Genomic DNA, 23,587 nt, shown 5'->3' on the forward strand with positions numbered 1-23,587 from the left:
AAATGAAGATTTTTCTGCTTGCATATTAATTACTGTTTGTATTGACATCATATGTTTTAGAAGCCCAGCAGTGCTGCCTAGCTCAAGCCACACTGTTGAGGGTTTGTAAAACCTGGTATAATTATTTACAGTCATACTGAATTGTATCCTTTCTTACACAGAGGCTCTAACTTCCCACAGAGTGAGTTTAGGATGGTCTCATTACAACATATTGCTACACTACTTGCAGAATAAAATGGTTGGGTCAATCCAAACCCCAAAAGTATACATAAAAATCCAGTGACAAGTTCAAGGAAATTCTTCCAGGAGTTTCTTCACAGAGTTCTTGTCAGTCATCATGGACTCTGATTAATATGGATCACTTTCTGGCCAAATGGAGCACTGCAGTAGAAGGAACGTTATAATGTACGCTTGCAGCCTCTTCCTTAGAGTTTACGCACCATCTGTCTTAGCCTATTAGTCAACAATAGCGTCAGGATAAAAAGAGGATACTGAATTTCTCCTTAAAGGAAATATTATTTGCTGGAGAATATTTCTCCTACAGGAAAGGCCAATTAACCTTCTTCCTATCTTGGCTGCTGCTAGCTTGCATTTAACTACATTTTCTCTGACAAGGAGCTTCTATCCAAAAATGGGAATGCCATATCCTTCTTACAACATAATAGCCACTTGAAACTTTGATGATGATATTTTATGAGAATAGGAGTTGGCCAGTAAAATGTGGAACATCAGTGTGATGAGAACTACCTATGTGAATTGGAGCTGCAGAGCTCACATGCCTAGAAATAGGAAGGCAACAGCTCTTTTCCAGACATTTTTTTGTGCATGGCTTCTTCCTACCCTATAACAAATTCTGCAGTACTACACATACCCAAAAGCTAGAAGGAGCAGAAGTAGCAAAGTAACAGGAAAGCCCAAGTTCTAGAAACTATAGCTCAGCTAAATAATAACTACATGCACATACAATTTTTAAAATATTTGGCATGCACAAACCAGTAGATAATAAATTAAATTTCATTTTAGAACAATGCACTTAGTCTATTTTAAAGAAAGACTTCAGCTCACACATCCAGCTCTGAAGATAAACTGATATTGCTCCTAGAATATTCCACTGTTCCTCACAGAGGACCACACAGAGGATCAAAATAGCCCACTCTTCCCCTCTACTTAGGGACTTGAAATATGTACCAAAGCTCTGACAATATAAATGCCTGATCTTGCCAAACAAATTAACCTACTTTTCTGCCCCAAGTACTTCACTAGACTAAAAAGAACAGCAATGAAATCCAGGAAAACAAAACACTAATTACTCCTAGGGAGACACTTCTAGTCTTCCACCATGAAAAGCATCTGTTCTTCCACCTGCTCCCATTGCAACAATGAGAACTCAAGCTCTGGCAACAAAGTCATCCCTCCCACAGTGCCTCACCTTAGATTCATTTAGGATATAAAACCAATTCCAATTACATAAACTAGTATGTGTCCCTCCCACTCCTGAAATGCCATGCATTTTTCTATCCTGTTGCAGTAAGCTGACGGCTTCCCGAGTACAAGGCCATCATTTTTCATACAGGCTATTTTCAGTTTAAAAGGTTTTTTTCAAATTGTCACACAACCAGAATTAAATGCGGTTGGAAGGTAAAAGTAGTCTGAAACAAAAGGGAAGTGTCAAAATTTGACAACAGCTTCAGAGAAAACAAAACCATGCAGTCCTTTACACTAAGCATAAAATTGTAGAAGAACCGGATTGTAACAGTGCTGGAAGAGTATTTATTTCCTGCATTCACTAAAATACTCAGTGCAGCTAATTAAACATGAATAACACCAAGTCAAAGATCTGATGCCTAATCTACCAAATTCTTTGAAAGATCACATATTTCTAGGTCACAATTTAGGGGGGCAAACACAAAGAGTATACAACATGTGCACAGTCTAAAGCTACTTACAATTCTTTACTTCTACTAAGATGTCGGGTTTAAGTTGTATTTTTTATGTGTAGTATAGCTTTCTTAAAATCTAGCCATTAATAACAGCCATGCCTTGTTTTAAGTTTTTGTATAAAATTATTACTGCAAAAGCTCATTAAAGTTATTTCCATTATATGTATTTAAAAAGCTCTCTTAACTAGACATTAGCAGATGTTAAAATTTTCTACTAGAAGGGGATCTATCTGTCACTAAAAGAATTTTAAAACCAACACTTATACTTTGATATTTTAAATGATTATTAGGGAGCCAGACTCCACTCAGGATTCCCAGTTAATCCAGCATCACTACTACTCAGGCAGAACTCAAAATACCATAGGCCAGTGAGCATCCCGGAAGGAAAAAGTGATAGGGATTTAAGAGGACTCTTAAGAGGCAATATGACATGTTTCCTTCTGTCACATGGAAACTGTCAATATAAACTCTCTTACAAGATTTCACATCAGGAAGCTGGGATAGGCAGTAACACTGTAGCCCAAAACTCACTGAGTTCATTTCTTTATATAATCTTCAAAAAGTACTCTTCTTTCCCTAAAACAAGCTAAGATGAAGCCTACCATCAGGTACCAAATATGTTTACAACTTTTCTGTGCCAAAATTACTTCTTTTGGAGACAACTTTAACACAATCCATAGGAAGCTATTCACTTCTGGCTTAGTCCTTCCCTATAATATGGAACAGACTTCAAACTAAGTTGCAGGAACTCAACCTGGTTAAAAGTGAAAAATAATGAAAGAAAACATATCAAAACCAGGAAAACCATTTTATACAAGAAGTAGAAGCAGACAATGATGACTGTTTTGAACTGTGTCATATTTTAATGCCCAGCAGCAATTATTCCAAGTCACACTGAAAACCATGGACGTTTAATAATAAAAAAATCCTCAAAATGCTACAAAAGATCTGCTGATTGGAAAACTAACTTTCTATAAAATTAAATGTATACCTTTCTCATGGGATGCCAAAACAGCCATGCACAAAAATATTTTGTGCAAAAGGATTTTGTACTTAAAAAAATTCAGATACGATTATCAAAATACCTGAAGTAAAAAAACCAAATAAAGAAGCCTACTAATGCCTCCGTAACAAACTTTAGCTTCTGTGGATAATCAACAACACAGAAAATTAGATTTGAGTAAAATTAGCATTAACACTTAAGAGTTCTAAACTCTGTTAGGAAAAAAAAATTAATAGTGTTCATGTACACTTCATTCAGCAAAGACAGCTAGCCTTGATGTTTATAAGAACATGGACTATAGTCTTGCTCCAAACTATGTTTTGGACTTCAAAGATTTCCTATATCCTTTCTTTGAAGACAGAAATGTAACATCCACTACCTTCAGATCTAAATACCAGACGTTCATGGACCAGCTGCTGAAAGTTGCATTTCAGTGCATTTCAGAAAACTCAACACACTACTTAAATACACAGCAGCTGCTTAAACCAGATAGTTTTTTCAATACTGAAATACTTTTACACCCATCACCAATCCTATACCTACAAAGCATGTTTGCTAAACATGATAGAACAGATGGGCTACCAGGAAATGAAAAGACCTTTCAGATTTTCAGAATACAATTAATTGTACAAACTAAATGACCAGTAATGCTCTACATGGCCAAAACTTCAAGATTTTCTCAGCTATTGTCCTTGTCAGCTCCATTATGTAATATTCACTGGGTTGTTTCAATTCTTGAGATTAAGAGGTCTTGAGCTGAAAGTCAGTTTCAAAAAACCCCCAAACTATCACTGAATTACCCAGCATATTAGATTTATTTTTTACAGACAATAACTGACAGGTGGATTTTAAGAAAAGCACTTAAGAAGAGGTGATAAACTGAGCTGTCTAGCTAGGGTCTGACGCACGAAGGCCAAGTAGCCCATCTTGCCATGGTAGCAGCCCACTGGTTCACAAGTAAGATGCTGTATTATACATGGTCTCCTCTCTTCAATTCTACTTGCATATTTTTGCAAAATCTGAACACTTATCCATTTTCTTGTTATGTCTGATTATCACTTAGTACAGAAAAGTGGGATCAATTCAGAAAGATTCAGTCTCATCGCTAAGAGACTAAGTTGTATCTAATTCCTCCAATTTTAAGGTAAAGGCTGAGAATACAGGCATACAGAGTTTAAAAACAATACAACACAGTCTGAAAGGCATCAAATATGTTCTTTACACTGACAGTTTACAAATAATGATCAAAAACTGGGGTGGGAAGTGTAAGAAAAAGATGACCTGGTGATCTTCTGAAGTATTTTATCTTACTATTCTAATGCCTTAAACATGTTAAATAGAAAACTTCCTTCCTTGTTAAACACTATCTGTACATTCAAAGACGTCATTCACTCAAGGTATGTACAGCAGAATAACTTACCTTAGTACATAAAAAAAAAGGCAGTAAGAGCACATTGAGGACTTGTGCATGTAATTATCTTGCCATGTGTTTCTTGCAAAACTCTTGAACAGGAGCTTAACAATAAATACACGTGTTTAATTAAACCAGCTGGTGGCACTCTTGTGCCACTATTCTGGATTTAATATCACAGTTGAGAAACACTACAAAAGCCTTTTTAAAAAGCATTCTCGGCCCCTAAGAAACAAACTAAAAAAATCAGGGAAAACTCAGTATACAGCGTTCACTAGCGAGCTATATGCTTGCAAATCTTTGTTGAAAAGATTACTACAGCTTCCATTTCAACTACATCCTGACATTTAATTCTTTAGATTCCAGCTTCAAGAATTAGAATCCACTATTTTCAAAAGAGAACTCAAGAATTAAAGATTAAAAATAATTTTTGTAATTTTGACCCAAAGATGGGAAAGGAGAGCTGAAATTGGTTTTTCTGATCTCTTTGAGATTATGTATTCACATGAAATTTATTCATATCGATACAATACGATAAACATCTGACTAAAAATATCTATTTTCTGCTTTCCTTTGCAAAGGGGGTTGTTTAGCCTAGCAAGAAAGAGGCTCAGGGGACACCTCATCACTCTCTACAAACACCTAAAAGGAGGTGTGAACAGGTGGGTGACAGTCTCTTCCTGCACGTAACAAGAGACAGGACAAGATAAAAGGCTTCAAGTTGCAGCAGAGGAGGTTTAGATTAGTACTAGAAAAAATTTGTTGAAAAAGCGGTTACAGTTTATTCTTATTAAAACCTCAGAAAAGGAAAACAGACACTGAGAGACTGAAGTAACAGCATTGGGTAACAGAGCTGCCTGACCTCTTCACACACAGAATCACAGTGTGGGTAAGGCTAGAAGGGACCACAGTTGGTCATCTGGTTAAACCTCCCTAGCTCAAGCATAGTCATCCTAGAGTTGCTTATTAAAATTTTGAACAAATGATACTACTAAGAGAAATTTTCCATGATTTGTTACTGTTACAGGCTGATTAGTCATCTACATTAGACAAAGTATTCCTGTTGGGGTTTTAGGAACTCTCCTGGTCTTTTTTTTCTGTTAAAGGAATTTTCCCTATATGTGTTGCTAGGGGGACAAATTGCTGGGTACTTCAGAAAAACAAAGACCTACCCACTGGGGGTGGGGTGCATCTGGCTACTCTTTTGTTTCACCTGGGTGTGTGGGCAGTCGGTCTCCGGTGTTTGGACAGAGAGAGAGGCTGCTTTCTTCAGCTGCTTTTCCTTCTGCTGGAGAAGCCCCGGGATCCCAAGGCCGCCATTCCCTGCCCCACTCGGAGCCGGGCAGTGGCCGCCCTGCTCCCGCCGTTGCTTCGAGCCCTTGCTACGTTGTAGCTCTGCTCACCCTGCCTGCCTGACCTCTGGGGGGTTCCCTGTTTGGATGCATCTCGTCTGCCACCCGGGATTTGTGCTCGTCCCTGCCATCCCAGCCTGCTGTTCCCGAGGGTCTGGCAGACACCGGGATCGGCTGCCCAGGGGTTTGTGAAGCCTTTGTTCCATCCCTTCCCGGGATCCCAGGGCACCGGTGCCGCGTGCTCCCGAGCTCGCTCCGGAGCGCCCCCTGCAGCCGCGGGGGAACCATCGCACCTGCCCTGCTCACCGGGAGCCGCCAGCGCCCCTGCCGGCTGCGAGCGGAACTGCACCCGAGGGGAAAGGGCCCGACAGCCGAGAAGGCTGGGACTGGGTTTGTGATTGCTGTTACTGCCATAGTTGTTTTGTTTGACTGGTTATATACATATAGATATATAATAGGAAAGAACTGTTATTCCTATTTCCCACATCTTTGCCTAAAAGCCCCTCGATTTCAAAATTATAATAACTCGGAGGGAAAGGGGGTTGCATCTGCCATTCCAAGGGAGGCTCCTGCCTTCCTTAGCAGACACCTGTCTTTCAAACCAAGACAATTCCCAAGAAAGGAAAGGAAGGTGTGTGTCATTTAAAATACAGATGTTTTTAAAGACCTCTGCACATCCGACCAGGAAATAGATTATTGGTAGGAGCATCATCTAGGTCTTGCTTTGTGCTTTCCTATGAGGATAGCTGAATTTGTCTGAGACTAAGCCTTTAGAATTAAAACTGTAGTCTGTAAGTCTCAGTGAAGCCTGGAGCATCACAATCAAAAAAACCTCAAGGCTGCATTCTCTCACAGAGCACTGGCCAGCCCTTCAGCTGGACTGCACACTGCTACTCTCAAATCAAAGACTGGCCAAGATCAAGAATGCCTGGTTGCATGGTGGGAGAGTACAGCAGTCTTCTTTAAGCTGCAGTGCCTGGCTGCTGCAAAACATATTGGAGCCAGACAAGGGAAGGAAGAACAATTACTCTGTGCTCAAGTGTGCAATTACTCTGGGCTCAGGAGTGGCCAACCCTCCCTCCTAGGACTCCTGTGACTCCATGTCACTGCAGGCAACTGTAATAAAAAAAATTTAAATCTTAACTTACAGCAAGTATTTATTAAATACTGGGGATGTTTATAATTTCATGCCAGTCCTGGCAGACTAACCCTGTTGAAATTCACTGTAATTTAAGTAACATGTCTGTGACATCTCAAATGAACAAACTGCTGCTCTGTGTGCATGAGGTGCACTCTGTGCTAGTCCATCACCTGCCAGGTCAGGCCGTGATGCTCCCCTGCTGAACACGAGTTACTTAAGACAGAGCAGGACAGAAAGGATTGCAAAAGCTGGTGAACATTCAGTTCAAGGTTCATTTCACTACTGCTTTTTAGAAATGTAAGACTAAACCGCTGCAAGGAAGAGGCAGTCCTGTCATTCCCCCAACCATGTGCTCTCACATCTCATGTGGACAGCAATGATTTTGACCACGTGGTCCAATGGATCAATGAACAACTAATTCACAAGGATTATTTTCCAGGGAAAGCTGCTCCAAATCACTAGGCAGCTGCATAAGCAACAGCTCCAACCCAAGATGGGGCAAGGCTGCCCAATTCATCAGTAGCATGGATCTAAAGTAGCATAAAACAAACATGAAATCCCAAATAGTTCATCGGCAGGGACGAAGTTTCAAGAAAACCCCAAGAAAAAATAAGATGGAGTATATTTTTAGAGCAAATGGTTGTCTGATCAGTCTAAAATAAGGTGCATTAAGTGGAAGACCTAAAGAAGAAAGGGAAAAAACCCCCCGAACTATGACTAATTGATTCCTAACTGCATTACTTACAGAATATCACAGACTTCATCCTGTGAAGGGCTCTACCTGTAGCACAGAAAACAAGACATCAAAGCAGCTAAGAAACCTAACAAATAAGAGTACATATAGCTTTAATTGGTTTTATTTGAATTTAGTGCCTTATACCCTAAGAAGTAACTGTATTAAGAAAAGTTTGATTACAGGGCTGTTGACTTTTACACTACAAATTCCCTCCGAAATGACTGTAGACACCAAACCCTCGAGAGATCAACCACTATAAAAGAATGGGTATACACAGCTGGGGAGTTAAAAGTCACAGATCTACCCTACGTGTTTAAAGCAGGTAAGCCACATGAATGAAATAGAACCTGCATTCACAAAGCAAGGCACTGATGTGGCTGGTCTAAAATATTGAATAACTTTTACAAAAATAAGACTAATAGGTGTCCAACACAGGAAACTAATCAAAGCTGTACATTAGTTAACTAAAAATGAAGGCTTTTCTTTGTATTTGCAGACAACTTTTATTATAGTATAACAAACTAAACACTAAATACTGTATTATCGTAGAACAAACTAAACTAAACTAAAGCAGTGTGCTCAAAACGGACACAGCTAAAAGGCCAGTTCTCAACTGCTTCTCCAGAATATGAAATCTTATTTTTTGGGGGTTCAGACTCTTTTACAAACCTCACAAACCCTAGTTTTCATGCTATAGCTTAGGAATATATGTAACTGGGGAGAACAACAAATTCTTTTCTCCTCTTAAGAGTTTAATGTTCCACAACTGGTGGCTTTGTTCCTAATTTTTGTCATCTGTCCCCAGTTTCTTTTTTGGCAACCTGAAACAAGGACAAACAAGTAATCTGTTCCTAACTTCCTACAGATTTAGTATTACACATCCCTAATCTAATCAAATGTTGCAGAAAAAGTAAAGACATTTGTCTTTGTTTTAAGCAGAATGGTGCATCTACAAAGAAACTGGCTGTTTTAAAAGCTCCATTAATTAATCATCACTAGTAGAGCGATATCTTTACTGGAAACTGCAACCAATGCATACAACTCCCCTGCAGCACACTTCTGAAAAAGTTTGGTAACATCATAAGGGCAAGACTTGGATTTCTCAACTCATGTCTAGTGGGTAGTTCCAAAAGTGTGCTGCCTAGATTTATTTCGTCATTGATCTATGGTATTTTTTCTCTTGCAGATGAGTCTGGTAAGATAAAGAATCTCTGAGCAACCATTTTCTTGGCTTGTCTGTATTAATGATACATTTTTTTCCTCAAGAAATCCTTTCATAAACACAAGTATTTTTCTGAAGTGCTGTGGAACAGGCATAAAAGCAAAGAGATTCATTTTAAAGTGTGCTTATTTACCTAGCATTTGGGACAGCAGGGTGAGTCATGCAGTTGCTTGTCCACAGAAGACTCCATCCTTACAGAACAACCACAAAGAAAGAGTATATTTAGGTAGACACAATGCCTTTGGTGTTCACACTTACAGTAACAAAGTACACCTAACTAATTTTTGAGTGGATACCAGCCTTGCCAGCCAGTGGTGTAAAACAAGACACATATTATATATTATATATATACACACTTGTTATACATATATAACAAGTCCATTTTCCTGTTCCTTCCATGGAGGGAACTTTTAAGTTTATTCATCAGTGTGAGGCAAAGCTGACAGAAGAGAAACTATTCTTATATGTTTTATGATTTCTGTTATACTTCAATTAGTTATCTCCCATGAGGAAAAGCTACAGGATAAATTTTAAACCATAGCTATAAAATAAGTCAGATACACTGAGTGGAGAATCAGGATTTAACCAGTGCAAGGATAACGTTTAAATTCTTGTTTCCCTTTCATGTATTTGAAATACCCCAATTTTTAAAACGTACCATTCCATGCATGTGCAGTAAACAAAACTTTTAGAATGCTTCCTTTGGATCCCAATTGAAAATGCTTTAAAAAAAATTAAAATTATCCCTTCCCATCATTTGCTTTACAGATTTCTTAAGTATAATGTGAAAAAAGTTTATGTGCTAGTTTTGCAGGCATTGGGAAGAGTGTATTAGCAATCCTTGGGTTCTAGTCCATCATATGACAATTATGCATAGCCAAGCACATTTGATTATGTGTTTGAAATACATAAATATTGTTTATATTTTATAAAATCATATGTTTATCTCAGAGAATGCTTTGAAAGCTTCCAAAAATCTGGCAAATGAGGAGTCATTTTACATGTATTTCAAGAACATTTGAAAGCTGGATGGCTCACACTTCTTATGCCAACAAAACTGGAAGCCAAAGTAACGCTTCAGGATGACAGATACACACAATTTTCCCTTACTGTTGACTTTTTAAAGAATACTTTGTGACTAATAATTGGGAAAAAAAAAAGCGGAAGAAATGGTCTAATTGTGTTTCAAATTAAGTCTTTCCATTGACTATTGTTAGCTTAGGAAAAGGGGAACTGGAAATGCTCCAGAACAGACTTTGTGTACTAAACTAAGGACATAACACAACTGGCAGAAAATGAAACGATTTTTTAAAAAAGTCTTTAGAAGAAACACAAACTAAACCTCTGCCATGCCTTGTTAGTTGCTTATCTGTGACTACTCTCACAAACTGGAGTCTAACATCCTTCACATCTGCTAACCACACATCACATGGACCATAAGGAAAACTACTCAAACTTTAAGCTCCCAAAATACAAAAGCTAATAATGCTCTATTCCTGCAAGAGCTAAAATAGACCACAACTCTTCTTTAAATCACCTCCAAATAACACGAGATTCAGCAGTCCAACTCTATTTTAAGACAGCGTTGCCTAACAAAGACCATATATATCATCAGTTTATTTCTCTGCATACGTTAACTGCGTTTTCATACAATGCAACACTTAGCAATCCCACATAAAACATGACCCTCAATTATTTTAAACGGGTACCAAAGCTTCTGTGTTATACCACTGCACAGGCAAATGAAATGCTAGCATTTCCATGTAAGAACTATGGCAAAATTGCTATGAAACACAAACTTTATTATCACTTACATCCATTTCAAGTTTTCCATTTTATCCCACAGGATCTTTTGGCCAGTACAGATTTATTTATGGGTGCTGAGCTTACATGACAATTGCTACTAACAGTCATGACTCCAAAGCTCCCTTGTTTACCCTGAAAGAAACATTAATGTTTACTCTACACTGCCTTCTCTGTCAAGTGAAGCACAAACCATGTAGCTTTATTGCACTGGCACTCTCTTCTCATGATTTTTACTCCTCATGCATCAAGTAGAAATCTACAATGAGTTTAAGTAAAAGCTAAAAAATAAAATGCAATTAAATCATGTAGTGTTACCGACTGCTAAATTTTGCATTATCTTTGTATGTCCAGAATCTCTCAGCTGTGCAAACTGGGTTACAGACATAAAGAGCTCTGGCATATTAGGAGGGTGACGCTGAACTGTGCCAGACCAGATGGCAGACTTCAAACTTATCTGCAACCTCTTCACTGAGTATGTGCAGGACAGTAACAATGACTGCCCATGAATGGAGCCTTTCACCCACCAGACACAAACAGCTACATAAGCATCATCAACACAGTTCTCTACTCTCTCCCCTCTGCTTTCTTCTCCTTCTACTCTAACACAGCTCACTGAAAACAGAGACAACTTCTTGCTGGCAGAGGGACCAAAGGAAGAAGAAAAAGATAATGTGGGTGGAGGCAACAAGTTAGTCATAGAGTCATCATTTCCCCTACCTTTAACTCATGCTAGTACTCCACTATTCTGGTCTACATACAAGTAAAGCACCTCCCCTACGGCCCCCCCGAAATAACATTGTAAAGTGTATGCCACATTACACAACTAAAAGTAGAGAAAATGAAATGCAACCTACCAATTCAAGAAAGAATACTGCTTAAGCAAGGATTTGTGAAGCCATTTTGTCAAAGACAAATTTCAATTTAGCAAAAAATTATGGGGGTTAGAGTGTGGTGGAAACAACTTTTTTTTTATTCAACAATACTTAAGGGGAGACTAAAGACAAGAATGTAAGTGCAGCCAGAAAACACTTAGTACCACCAAGACAAGGTCTCAAGACTACAAAGCGATAATCTTTGAAAACATCGACATTTGCAATGTTTAAAGAAAGGAAAGGAAAAAAGGAGGACAGTTAAACCATGATGACAACTAATAAACCCACAACTTTAGGCAACCAAGGGAACTCCAGTCAACTCCTCTGAAAGTGGCATAAAGACAAATTTAGAATAAATACAAGGATGGTCCTGGCCAATACGACCACTGGGAGTTATCATCGGTCATCATGCTGATATATCTTCAATCCCAGGAATTTCCTACAGCACAGGCTGCTAGGATGAAGAGGAAGACAAGACACTAAGGTGCCTGTCCAAATGCTCAGGCAAGAAGTTCTGAATCATCCATTACCACCAACGAGTGAGTTCCTGCTCTCCCTTTCAGCTGCCAGTCCTTGGCTACAATCCTGCTAATGTGCATCAGTCCTCTGAGCCTCTGCAGTTCACCTAAGTAACACAGAATGAGATCCAGAATAGAAGCAGAAAGTTTTGGTGTACTAAGTACCAGTTAAGTGTCAAAGCTGGGACAAGGGAGGAGATGAGACAGTGTAAGGAAGAACTGTGAGAAAGGAAGGATGAGAGGAAAGGGAAGTCATATCCTCCCATTTCTAGTGGCTGTGGAATTGCAGCCTTTTTCTGTAACATTGGTCCCTATAACCAGCCAGAGAGTATACTACACCACACGTACCTTCAGTGGGCCAGTGTACAGCAGTTCTTTTACAGGATATTCCTGTGCTTCCAGGTCAGTGAGCTCTTAAATACAGAGCAGAACTATTTTTTAAGACAGAACACTGAAGTTTTTAACTGCAAAGCCTAATTTCCTTTTTCAGGCAAGCATTTCCTCCCATCCAAATTGTCTTCCATTGTACTTAGGAAGAGCATAACATGAAGTTGCAGCAGAAAGGATGACTTTTTGAAGTGCCTATACTGCCTGGAGAAGACAGAAAGTATCGGCCAAAAGGGCAGAGCTGCCAAGACACTGACCTCTTTCAGAAGAGCCATAGCAGCAAAGAAAAATTTTAAAGGTCAGCTCACCTACAGGCAGTCTCAAGGAAGAGAGGCAAAAAGAAAAGAGCTAACTGAAAGCACTACTTTACAGTAACAAATCTCAAAACAGATCTGCTGTGACCATGAATAAACAGCCTCTCCCACTTTCTGCACAAAAACTGTTGGGCTTTTTCCCTGTATGGACACTAGGACTTCTTCAAAGGCTACTTCCTCAGCAGGATGTTTTCTATTAGGAAGAGCACCATTGAGTCAACTGTGTGGGTGGGAGGGTACAATTCAGCCCTACTAGTAAAAGGTGTTTTGGTTTACAACCTAGCCAAGAGGATTAATAAACCTTTAAACTAGTTTTTGGGCACTAAATGAATGAAATAGGAAATAAACTGCTTTGTTGATACCCAACAACTCTTCCTAAAAATCCATTTAAAAGCTAAATGTAAAAATGTAAAAAACAGCACCACAGAATCTGTCACAAACTCAAAAAAAAAGTGATTTCCCTTTCTCTGTTCACCAGTGATGGAAAAAGAAACTTACTTCTCAGTAAGAAGCCCCATCCCATCCCATAATTTTAATAATGAATAGTTGAGTACCAATTCTGTGAACTTGGGGATGACTTCTCAGAGTTGAACACCTTCCTCAGGCTACTGAAATTAAAAAGAATAGATAGAGCCGAATCAAATAGCATGGCTAGTGAGTGCAGAGGTTTCTGTTCTCAACAGGAGAGCAGAATCTGTATCTCAAATTACTGACGTTTTCTGGTTACCCCCTTCAAAGGAATCAATCAATCATTCTTATCAACTTATCTGGGCAGAGAAACAACAGCCACATCCTTGTATGAGAAGCAATCACTGGATTTATACAAAGGCAAACGTCTTTGAGAAAAGCTTTTGGGGATGATTTTGAGCCTTGGAGTCAGTGGCCAAGAGATCAGAAAGCAACTGAAACAGCAACTGCAATACTTGCAGCAATACAGATTAGCTTCCTGTGAAGACAAGGCAACTTCTTAACCTCTGTCCCTTGATTCACCAACATCAAGTTAATTAACGGTAGCAGGTGGTTGTTGATTACTCATGACACAAAGAATTGAAAAAAACTCGGAGACAAGAAGGGCAATTTTACTGATGCCTCAAGCATACAACTCCCAAAGTAAGAGAGAGAATCTAGAGGGAGACCTGCAAGATCAACTGCAGAAATCATCTTGCATTAAAAAAATCAAAAAATGCAACACTCATGCTTTTCTTATGCTATGCAAGCTAGAGCAACTAATTCACGTAAATCATCTTTTTTAGCTCGAGAAGAGACCAAAATGCAAGACTGCCTAATTTTCTACATCATAAAGACAAAGATATAACCATGAATATCAGCTGGAGATGCAAAAAAAAAACCAACAAAAAGCCAAAACCAAGCCTTTTCATACCATAAAAAGAAAATGATTGACAAACAAACAACAATATAATCAATGACTGTCGTAGGCTGGGCTTGAACACTCAGGCCTACAGCAATAATGCAAAGGTTTGCATTTTAACTTTCCAAAGAGCAAAGGGCACATTTCTATCTGTTTTGCTTCACTGAATACGACATCTCCAATAAAAGCATACTGAAAACAAACTTTTTATGCAAAAAGAAAGTTGACCTAAACTGTCACTCATTCATTTCTCACCATTTCAAATAAAGATTTAAAGCAAAGTGTGACCTCAGTGAGTTGATCGTAAGACTGACAAGCCTGCATCATTCACTTTACATCAGATGAACTTTTGTTGTAGATGTGTAGAACCATGCTTCCAGCACAGCTCATTCAGATTAGTTTTAATTATTGATTAGAATAAACTCAGCTTGTTCCAGTTTTCTCTCATGAAAGAGAACAGGCATACTAGTATAACTGACATTTTAACAGGTCAGATTTCTGTTTCAGAGAGCATTTCTACAAGAGAGCTTCTAAGTTTAAGTTCTCAAAATTCACTGGAACAATTTACACATTTTCTCTCACAAGTCACCAGCACTTGCAAAGTTCACTGAACTGGCTGTTCTTACTGAAGTTTCCTCTCTGATTAATCAATGTCAAAGCACCAAAATCCCAAATGAATATCTGCTAATGTTGTATTGCAGCCCAGTTATTTTTCCGTGTTGTGTATTGCTTCAAAGAGTTCCTCCTGTCATACATTAAACAAGAATATTAAGTAGTGGTATAGTACAGCTCCAGACACACACCCGTAAATTGCTCCATGCATTTCGGGTATTAACTGTACTATAACAGGAACAGAGCTTTGTCAGTTGTGCTTTCTTTTTGCCACAGCTGTGCACTCCTCACATTTAAATTAAAAGCAATATGTGACATTTACTTCAAATAAAAATATTAACTATAAAAACATTAAAATGCATGATTGGCTTAAGAGGAGGAAGAGATGGGGAAAGCTCTTAAAGATACCAAAACACATTCTTTACAAGAAGTTTCCTTACAGACAAAACCAAAAACAGAGAAAGAAGTAGCCACAACATGTGCAGTTCCTGTAAAAGCAAGTTTTCAATCAACCCCATTGCACTGCAGATGTTTAGTTACAAGTGTCAGCATGGGAATGAGGTGGTACAGTGTGTGTAAGTTTGAAGAGAAAAACCCAAACGAAACAAAAATCTCAAATTAGTCACACCCTACCTCAGTGATTGGTTGCCCTTGTGATGTCAAGTCCAGTTCCTGAGGTCTCGTCACCTTATCGATATCCAAGGAGTCCATGCTGGAAGCTGCAGAGGTCACGCTGGAACGGGAGGAGTTACTGATAGAGCGCAACTCAGCATCGCTCACCGTGCCAGCAGATGCTGTCCTCCTGTGCTGGGCACTAACCACTGGCTTGCTGTCTTCCGCAGTAGACTGCTGGGCTGCCTCATCCATGCTCAAAGAGGCCTTTTCTAACTGTGCAGTGATGTCATCCAGAGACACGTTGGCATGTGACGGTTTAGTCACCTTAGCAGAGGAGGAGGATAATCCTTTCACGCTGCCGTGCTTAGAAGCAGGTCGACTAGCAGGTGGTTTCGGAGTTCTGGGTTCTGTGGCAAGGCGTTTCACTGCAGCATTGTTTGCTGAATGAGAGCCGATGCTGCTGAGCTCCTGCTCTATGGAACAGAGATCAGCCATGAGGGCATCCAGATCCACAGTCTCCCCCTGATTCAGGGCTTCTGCAACAAATGAGTAGTCAGTACGTGCAGAGTTATTTCATTTGCAACTCTTCACTTTGTGTTATCAAATCTAATGGTTAAGAGAGCAAAGGAAGCAGTATTTTCTTTTCCCATCTGTATTGCAAAATCTCTGCACACTGCTAAACAGAAATTCATTTGCACGACTATTCTTGACCAGTGCAACTTTCACACTATTTGGGTTAAACACATTTGTCAGCAAAAGAAGTCTATGAATGTTCAGATTACATCTGAAAAGTTTAAACTGCCTTCCTGTGAACAGAATGTAAAAATACATTTGCATAATCTCATGCCTCACTTTTTGAAAAAGTGCAGATGTTTTGCTACGCATTTTCTGCTAAAGTAATGCAACTGTTTTAAAAAAACAAAACCAAAACAGTAATACTATATACATATTCAAGCCTTTAAATCACGGTTTCCTTCTGTTTATCTTGAAAGCATCCTGTAGGTATATTCTTGCATCCTGCTCTGTAAAACAAGATGCTCTTTCTTCCTGGTTTACAGATACACACTAATTCATTCTTTCATGAGACCAGATCCCAGAACAAGCTTTTTTATACAAATACTACACTAGAGTTCTCAGATACTAGGTGTTGTAAAAGATACTGCTTCAGGAGACTCAAATACTCAAAAGAAAGGACACCAGAAAGCAATACCTTCAGCAAATATGTTCTCACCTCAGCTGTAAGTGTATTCGAATATTCTTGTATTTTAAAATATTTTAATTCATAGTTGGAATAGGATTTTTTCTTAAATTACTATTTTTCTTAAACTATATGTCATAAGTAATTCAACAAACCATTCAAGTTGTACATGGAGAAGCGATATGAGAAGTTGGCAAGATTGGTTTCCTGGCGGAGAGGTGACCTCTTCACTGGTGCCACAGGCTTGTCTGCATCCAAACTCTGAAAATGATCAAAAAAAGAGCAAAATAAAATTTGACAAGGAATTGGACAGCAAATCTTTAAGATGAATGAGAATTAATTCTCTAAGAGAAATTTTTCAAAAGTTACTAGTATATATAAAGCCACCCTTCTTTTTCAGGCTTTAGATGGAAAACATACATCATCATACCACAGATTTAACTTCAGGTATGAAGTGAAGAAGATGTGTTAAAGCACATTCTGCTTTTTTCAGAATCAAAAGGAGAGAAGCATTTTCCAAAAGCTTTTTTGAGTGGTGTTACACACTAAGTCATTTTGAAACAGACAGCTGACTTACCTGTAACTATTTCTCTGCAGCAAACTGCACAAGTATCTGAACACGTTCAAACTGGGATAATAGTCTAAGATATGGTCTAAGATATCCACCATTAGCTTATGAGCATAATCACAGCATAAGCAGATAAAAACGTTCAATGAAAAATCCTATTTTATTAACAGGGATTTAAATTCGCTAAATTCAAAATTTTTTCCAATAGTCTTTCCTGTGAATAACACTAAGTTATGAAAACCAATCCCAGACAGTTTATGTAGCACATGTTTTTTTTAGAAAGACTAGCATAGGTTAAAAAATGGAACTCTTTCTAAGCAATACACTGAATTGTTATGTTATGATGGCTAACATGGGTATAATACTATAATAAATACCAGGATTTTTGTAAGCAGCAAGCAGTAGGGCACTGTGATCCAGCTGCTGACCAAAGGGGTATATGACAGGGGCAGAAGCTGCTGCCCCTGAAGTGGAACGTGTTACATGGGGAATCCAGTTCTTGCTGTCACTGAAGCTCAACAGGCCTGCAGAACATCTGAAATTAGGCAATGCTTGTACGGATAGAGAGTTCCTGAAGATACACTTGCCTGAAGGAAAAGCGTCTTCTAGTTCCAACAGAATAAAGTTTCTCACCTAAACTTTTTATGTTAATTTTCTACATCTTTACTCAAGCGTTCATTAAAAAAATCAAATGCACTATTTTCTCCCCTAATATTTATTCTTCCTGAGCTCCCTTCTCTCCTCAGATTGGCTTGGACTTAAAAAAAAAAAAAAAAAAAAAAAAAAAAATAAAATCAGCAAGTCAATCATCACATATGAGAAGACAGTGATGAAGCCTTGTCTTCCATCAGACGGAAAAAACCCTCACCTCAACTAGCTCTGATGAAGATTATGTATTGTTCCAGACAGAATAGCTGGGGGGTAAAAAACATCTATAATCCTAGAGACATTGGTGAAACTGGAGACTGAAGAGGCAAGTTAGGCCCTGTTACTTCAGACTGAACCCACAGACTGCTACAAAAGATTTCCTGTGAAGCAAATACATTCTGGTTAAAAGCACCTCAATTGTGTTTTACTGGCTTTATTAAAGTTATTGCAAATCATTGGACACACATGTGATATGCTCTCACTATTATCTGAGCACATTCTCCGTAACACATTAGATTGCTAAACCAGCAGTTTGAGAATTGCTAAAAACTGCAACAGCACCAAAAGCTTAATTCTAAAATAATCATGAGAAGCAAGGTAAAATTTTTTTCATTTAACCCGCACCATACAGCAGGATAACTTAAGCAGGATAAATGCTAAGACACCCTACATCATCACCAAACATTGCTCACACATGCTGCAGATCTTGTGACTTCATTTTATAATGCTTTTGTTAGACCAAGAGCTAAAGAGGGAAAGTGAACTCAAATGATTCCCATGGACATTTTAACAATTTCAGATCTTTTAAAAAGCTCTTACATCTATCTGGGTCTTACTTCAAATCTCCTCAAAATAAACATTTAGGAAATCTAAAAAGAAGTTAAAGATCTCAGGGACAAAAACCTTTCCTCCTAGTGCTCCTGAAGTCCAGCTGACAAATAGCAAAAAATGCTGAAACTACAGGAGAATGCACTTCGGATCTCATTAACTCTAATCAGCTCCCTTTATTAGGACTTCATTGGAACAGCCCCATCAAGACTTTGATGATTGTCCAAATAAATGAACTGAGACACAACCAACTCCACTAACTTGTTTATACAGAACAATATGAGATCATTCAACGTTTTGGGGGAAATGTCATTTCTCAGTAGTTGCGAAAGACAGAAGGGCAACTGTCAGGCTGTGTTGCAGACTGTCTTGAACAGCAATACGAAGGAAGAAACAAATAATGTGGGAACTACCATTAAGTACCTGTTAGTAGGTTTTAAGAAATTTGCATGGATCAACAACGAACTGAGACATCATCCTGAAGCCTGCATGTCAGTAGTGTAGCTATAAGCCCCAAGTATACTTATATTTCTAGGCTGCTCATACCTTGAAAAAAATGGGGCAGAGAACAAAGGGTCTAAGACCATTGAATTGTTATGTTATGATGGCTAATACGATGGCTATAATAAATACCAGGATTTTTGTAAGTAGCAGGCAGTAGGGCACTGTGATCCAGCTGCTGACCCAAGGGTCAGGAGCTGCTGCCTCTGGAGTGGAATGTGTTACATGGGGAATCTTGCTGACACTGAAGCTCAACAGATCTACAGAACATCTGAAATTAAGCAACGCTTAATGGGTCTAAGACCCATTGTGCTCCTCTGTGAATATCCTCACTCATGGCGATTTACAAAGCCTATGCCTTCAAAATGGTTCACACCATTAAAAACCCTTCAAAGTAAGTTAAAAACCAGCAAGAATTAGTATATACATATTCATGTCACACTCTTCCATTCATCCCAGAAGGCAGGATTCTTTATTGCCCTGTGTGTATGAGCTCAGAGAAAAAGAAAAAATTCCCCTATAGTGCTATATACATTTAGAACTTGCTGGCAGAGACAGGAACAGAGATGAGCCTGAATTTGAAATCCTGTTACGTGATTAGCTCAATTTTCCTTCAGTCTTTCCTTCAGGTAAGATGAAGATGAGAAGAACTGCCTCTTTTCTAGCTTAATGAAACTTCAGTTATCATACCTTTGTTTAATTCTAAAAGACAAACGGAGAAGTTTAAATATGTTATTCAGGAAGGCCAGTTCAAACAGCTGAAAAACCCCCTGCAGGCAGTCACAGAGGAATGGCCTATCACCCCAGGAGCGCAGCATAGCGTGCAAAATGCAGTATTTCCTTGTGAAGCAAAGGAAAAGCACTAGAAAGAAGGAAGGACCAAAAGATGTCCTATCAGCTGCTTCTCTGATGCAGGAAGAGTACAATGGTGAGTCCTTTAGGGTGTATCAGGGTGTCTTATTATGTCATCAGTGGCAACAATCACAATTTTTTCTTATTGCTGTTCAGGTGCAACAAATAAATGCTGTCACAGCTGGACGGTGTCAAACCACATGTTTTGAGACACAGCCTATCTCTTGTCAGCTAAAATCTGTGTTTCTCTACATACATAAGGACAAAATACCAATTCTGTAACTCTTGGAAGGAACTACACCCTTTGGGATAGGTCAAACTAGCAGGTTGTGCAAAATGAATTTAACAACCTCAAGATGGGGAAAACAAGCCAATATATAAGCCTTTAAAGACTACTGAACTGGTCACAGGCTACGGTCTGCCTTGCTGCAAGTGGCAGTGCTAAGCAGTTAGCATCCAACTGAAAAGAAACACAATACTAACAAAAAATTATTCCATGAGATGACTGAAACCTCCCTCACCTGTGTGAGTTTGTCCAGTTCACCCAGCCACGCCCCAAACATCTTGTCAAGATCCTGATCTTCCTTATCACTATCTTCTTCTGCACCATGGTCAAGCTCTTCATCTGACATTTGCTCCATCTGAAAAAAAAAAAAAAGTTTGATACTCAAACTTTCTTATCAGTGTCTAAGAAAACTGGTGTTAGATACGATGCTTCTGAAAGCGTTCCTAAATCAAAGCAAATGTTCATCCATAGACTTCATAAATACTCATGCTTAATAGGAAAGACTTAGTATGGAAGTTGCAGTGGATAATTGCAAAGCCATTTTCACAGCTCACTTTTGTCAGAAAGATGCAGAAAAAGATTAAGAACAGAGTTCACAATATTTAATATACCATCAGAAATTCATGCTAACATTGCATGTGCCTTCATTGCCAGCTATTGTTGGCAAATTCTATTGACATTACATTAGAAAAATCCAACTCTTGTCCAAGGAATTCAGCTGACCACAGTTAAGCAACACCATTCAACCAGAGGAAGTGCAGTCTCACTGCACTGCAAATAGATCACTCTACAAATCTGTAAACAGAAATGCTTAAATGGGCCATAGAAAATGTCAGCAATATATCCCCTGATACAGTTCAAATCTTGGACACTGACCAGATCCCTTCAGTGATACTGCACAGTTTTTATTCAACAAAGGAACTCCTCTCTAGAAGCAAAGAGTCACCGTAACATCTCTCAGCTCCTCCTTCATTCAACAAATTTGTGACCAAGATAAAGACAATGGTCTCCAAAGTTTATCTCTTATTATCTCAAAGAAAAATGACCTTTTGTTTAAATTTCTTTTCCAAACATGTCCTCCAGCCCTTTTTATGGAGCTAAGACATACACGCCTTTTTATGTACACCCATACTGGTAAAGACAGGATCTGGTTCAGAAAGAGAATTTACATGCTTGGGGGGGCAACAATCTAGGCAGTAATTTGGAAGCAATCAGGCAGTACAGAAGGGTAAATTTCAGAAATATGCTACAGAATGTCCAGAGACACATGAGAACAGATCCCCAGCAAGATCTACACAAAAAAATCAATGATGAGTTGTACAGCTTGATTTAGTCAAGTCATGGGCTACACAGTTACTTGCTACACATAGCTTTCTGAAAGCGCCAGTTCACATTTTGTAGATTTAAAAATGAACTAAGTCCTACTCTTCAGGAAAAGACAAATCTTGGTCCAAAAGACATCAATGCCTGACATCACGCAGTCAAACTGATAAGAGATTCAAAGTTAAATGATTAAGGTGATCTCAGAGAAAAAACTGCTCAATCCACTCTATTTTATATGACAGTTTTCATGCAAAAAAACCCCTCCAAGATTTAAAAACAGTCTTTCCTTATATCTCTATAAGGCTTTTATTTAATTTTACCTTGATAAAATAGGTCAGAGGAGACTTCGGAGGTGATCTGTAATTCTGAGGTCAGCAGAAGCCAATGCGTCCCATGGATGTAAGATACTGCCATCCAGTTGCTCTAGGCAAAGCTGCTTCAGTTTACTGCCTGAGCTTCTACTTTTGTGGGAGAGCACAATGCATGTGCCTGCCTTAAAAGAGGTGATAATATTAAAGCTAACTTGTCATGGCACACTGCTCTACACAAACACTGAAAAGATTAAATTCATCATCTGAATCTCCTTTCTTCCAACACTTGCTTTGAGTCCTGCACTCTAAGGAATGAAGGGAAGCGCTTCCTAAAATCTGAGGGTGATGATGACATTAAAAAAAACCACCCAATATGCTTATATAATATTGCTGCATCCTTCCACCAAGACTGCACCAGTTTTTACATTCTGTAAGTCAGGCATGCCTTCCTCTGCAAGATTCCTCTCCATGATGCCTCCTGCAAGTCCTCCCACGTACAAAACTGGAGACAGCAAGGTAGCAGCAACTCATACTCTGCCTGAACTTCTGCAAAGCAAACTTAACCTGTATTCCACTTCTATCCCTCTTCAAAGCTTTGCTTTAGTACTTCTTAGGCTTTTACACAGACCAGAAATACTGCAAACTCAAGACAAAACACATTATACTTAAGGTGACATGGTCAAACTGCTGTAAAAGTGCTCACAATTGACAACATAGCATTTCTCAATGTCTAGATACATTTGAAGAAAATAATTTTTATTTGAAGGCTAAAGGAAGCTACTAAGTGGGTGCCTCACAAAATATGACTATGAACTGGCAAATCAAATAAATTTAAACTGTGATATAAACCACTCGGAGCTCAGTATTTACAGATACTTTACACTGCTAGTCTTTCCCTCTTTGAGCTGTTTTTAACACTCTCGTTAGATGGGCTTGTTTTGCAGTACATTCATTATATGGCACTGTTCATAACTCACCCTTTCATTAAGAGCGAAGCTTGCTCTTTTTACTAATATTTCTGAGGATCTAAGCCATGGAAAGCATTCTCAATTTCCCATAAACTGTTACTTTAGCTATTTTAACTTGGCATCAGAGACACTGCTTTGGTTCCAGTTACTCTGAAGACAGAATTAGCAACCTAAAGAAAACTTTTACAAGTGAAGTACTGTTGTGTCAGCATGTCTGGCACTAAACCCTGTAGTATTTGCCAGCTCCTTGCAGTCCCCACCCAAGCTTCCTAACGTCAGCTGCATTTCCTATGAGCCTGTCAACATTTACTTGCAAAAGGCACACAGAGGTTAGTGTCTCACTTCAGAAACAGCTAATGTTAAGTTGCGAGTTCTGCAAGAGGAAATCTGTCTTAGTACAAGTTCCACAAATGGGAGATATCCCAAAGGACATTTAATGAAAGAATTAATTCAATAAATTAAGGCAAAGACACAAATGCTCAGAAAGCAGTATATGAACTTCTTGGCATAAGAACTCAAAATATTAACCACTTCAAACAAGAGTGCACATTCCAATTAAAAACTTCAAATTTTCCTTTTAACAACCATTTTCTTTCTCACTGTTGTTGATCACAGCAACCATGCACTGTACTTTAGCACATTATGACCTAAGTGGGAGTTATCACACCTTTCTAAGGATAAAACACCTTTATTTATAACAAGAAAGAAAACCAGCATAAGGGGTGAGGGGCTGTGTGTGTTTTGTTTAGTTGGGTTGGGGTTTTTAACTAAAGGAGTCATTTAGAACTGAATTAGATGTAAAAAAT

General features: G+C 38.7%; 1 protein-coding gene across 1 annotated transcript in view; it reads right to left on the minus strand.

The window, feature by feature from the left end:
* The window catches only part of RAPH1 (Ras association (RalGDS/AF-6) and pleckstrin homology domains 1), a 92,078-nt gene that overhangs the window by 37,739 nt on the left and 30,752 nt on the right, over positions 1 to 23,587 (minus strand). The window contains 3 exon segments of the mRNA XM_039554990.1: positions 15,317 to 15,834; positions 16,652 to 16,757; positions 20,415 to 20,534. Of these exon segments, the coding sequence (XP_039410924.1) occupies positions 15,317 to 15,834; positions 16,652 to 16,757; positions 20,415 to 20,534 (744 nt within the window).

The sequence above is a fragment of the Corvus cornix genome, chromosome 7 (genome assembly GCF_000738735.6).
Source record: "Corvus cornix cornix isolate S_Up_H32 chromosome 7, ASM73873v5, whole genome shotgun sequence".
NCBI lineage: Eukaryota > Metazoa > Chordata > Aves > Passeriformes > Corvidae > Corvus > Corvus cornix.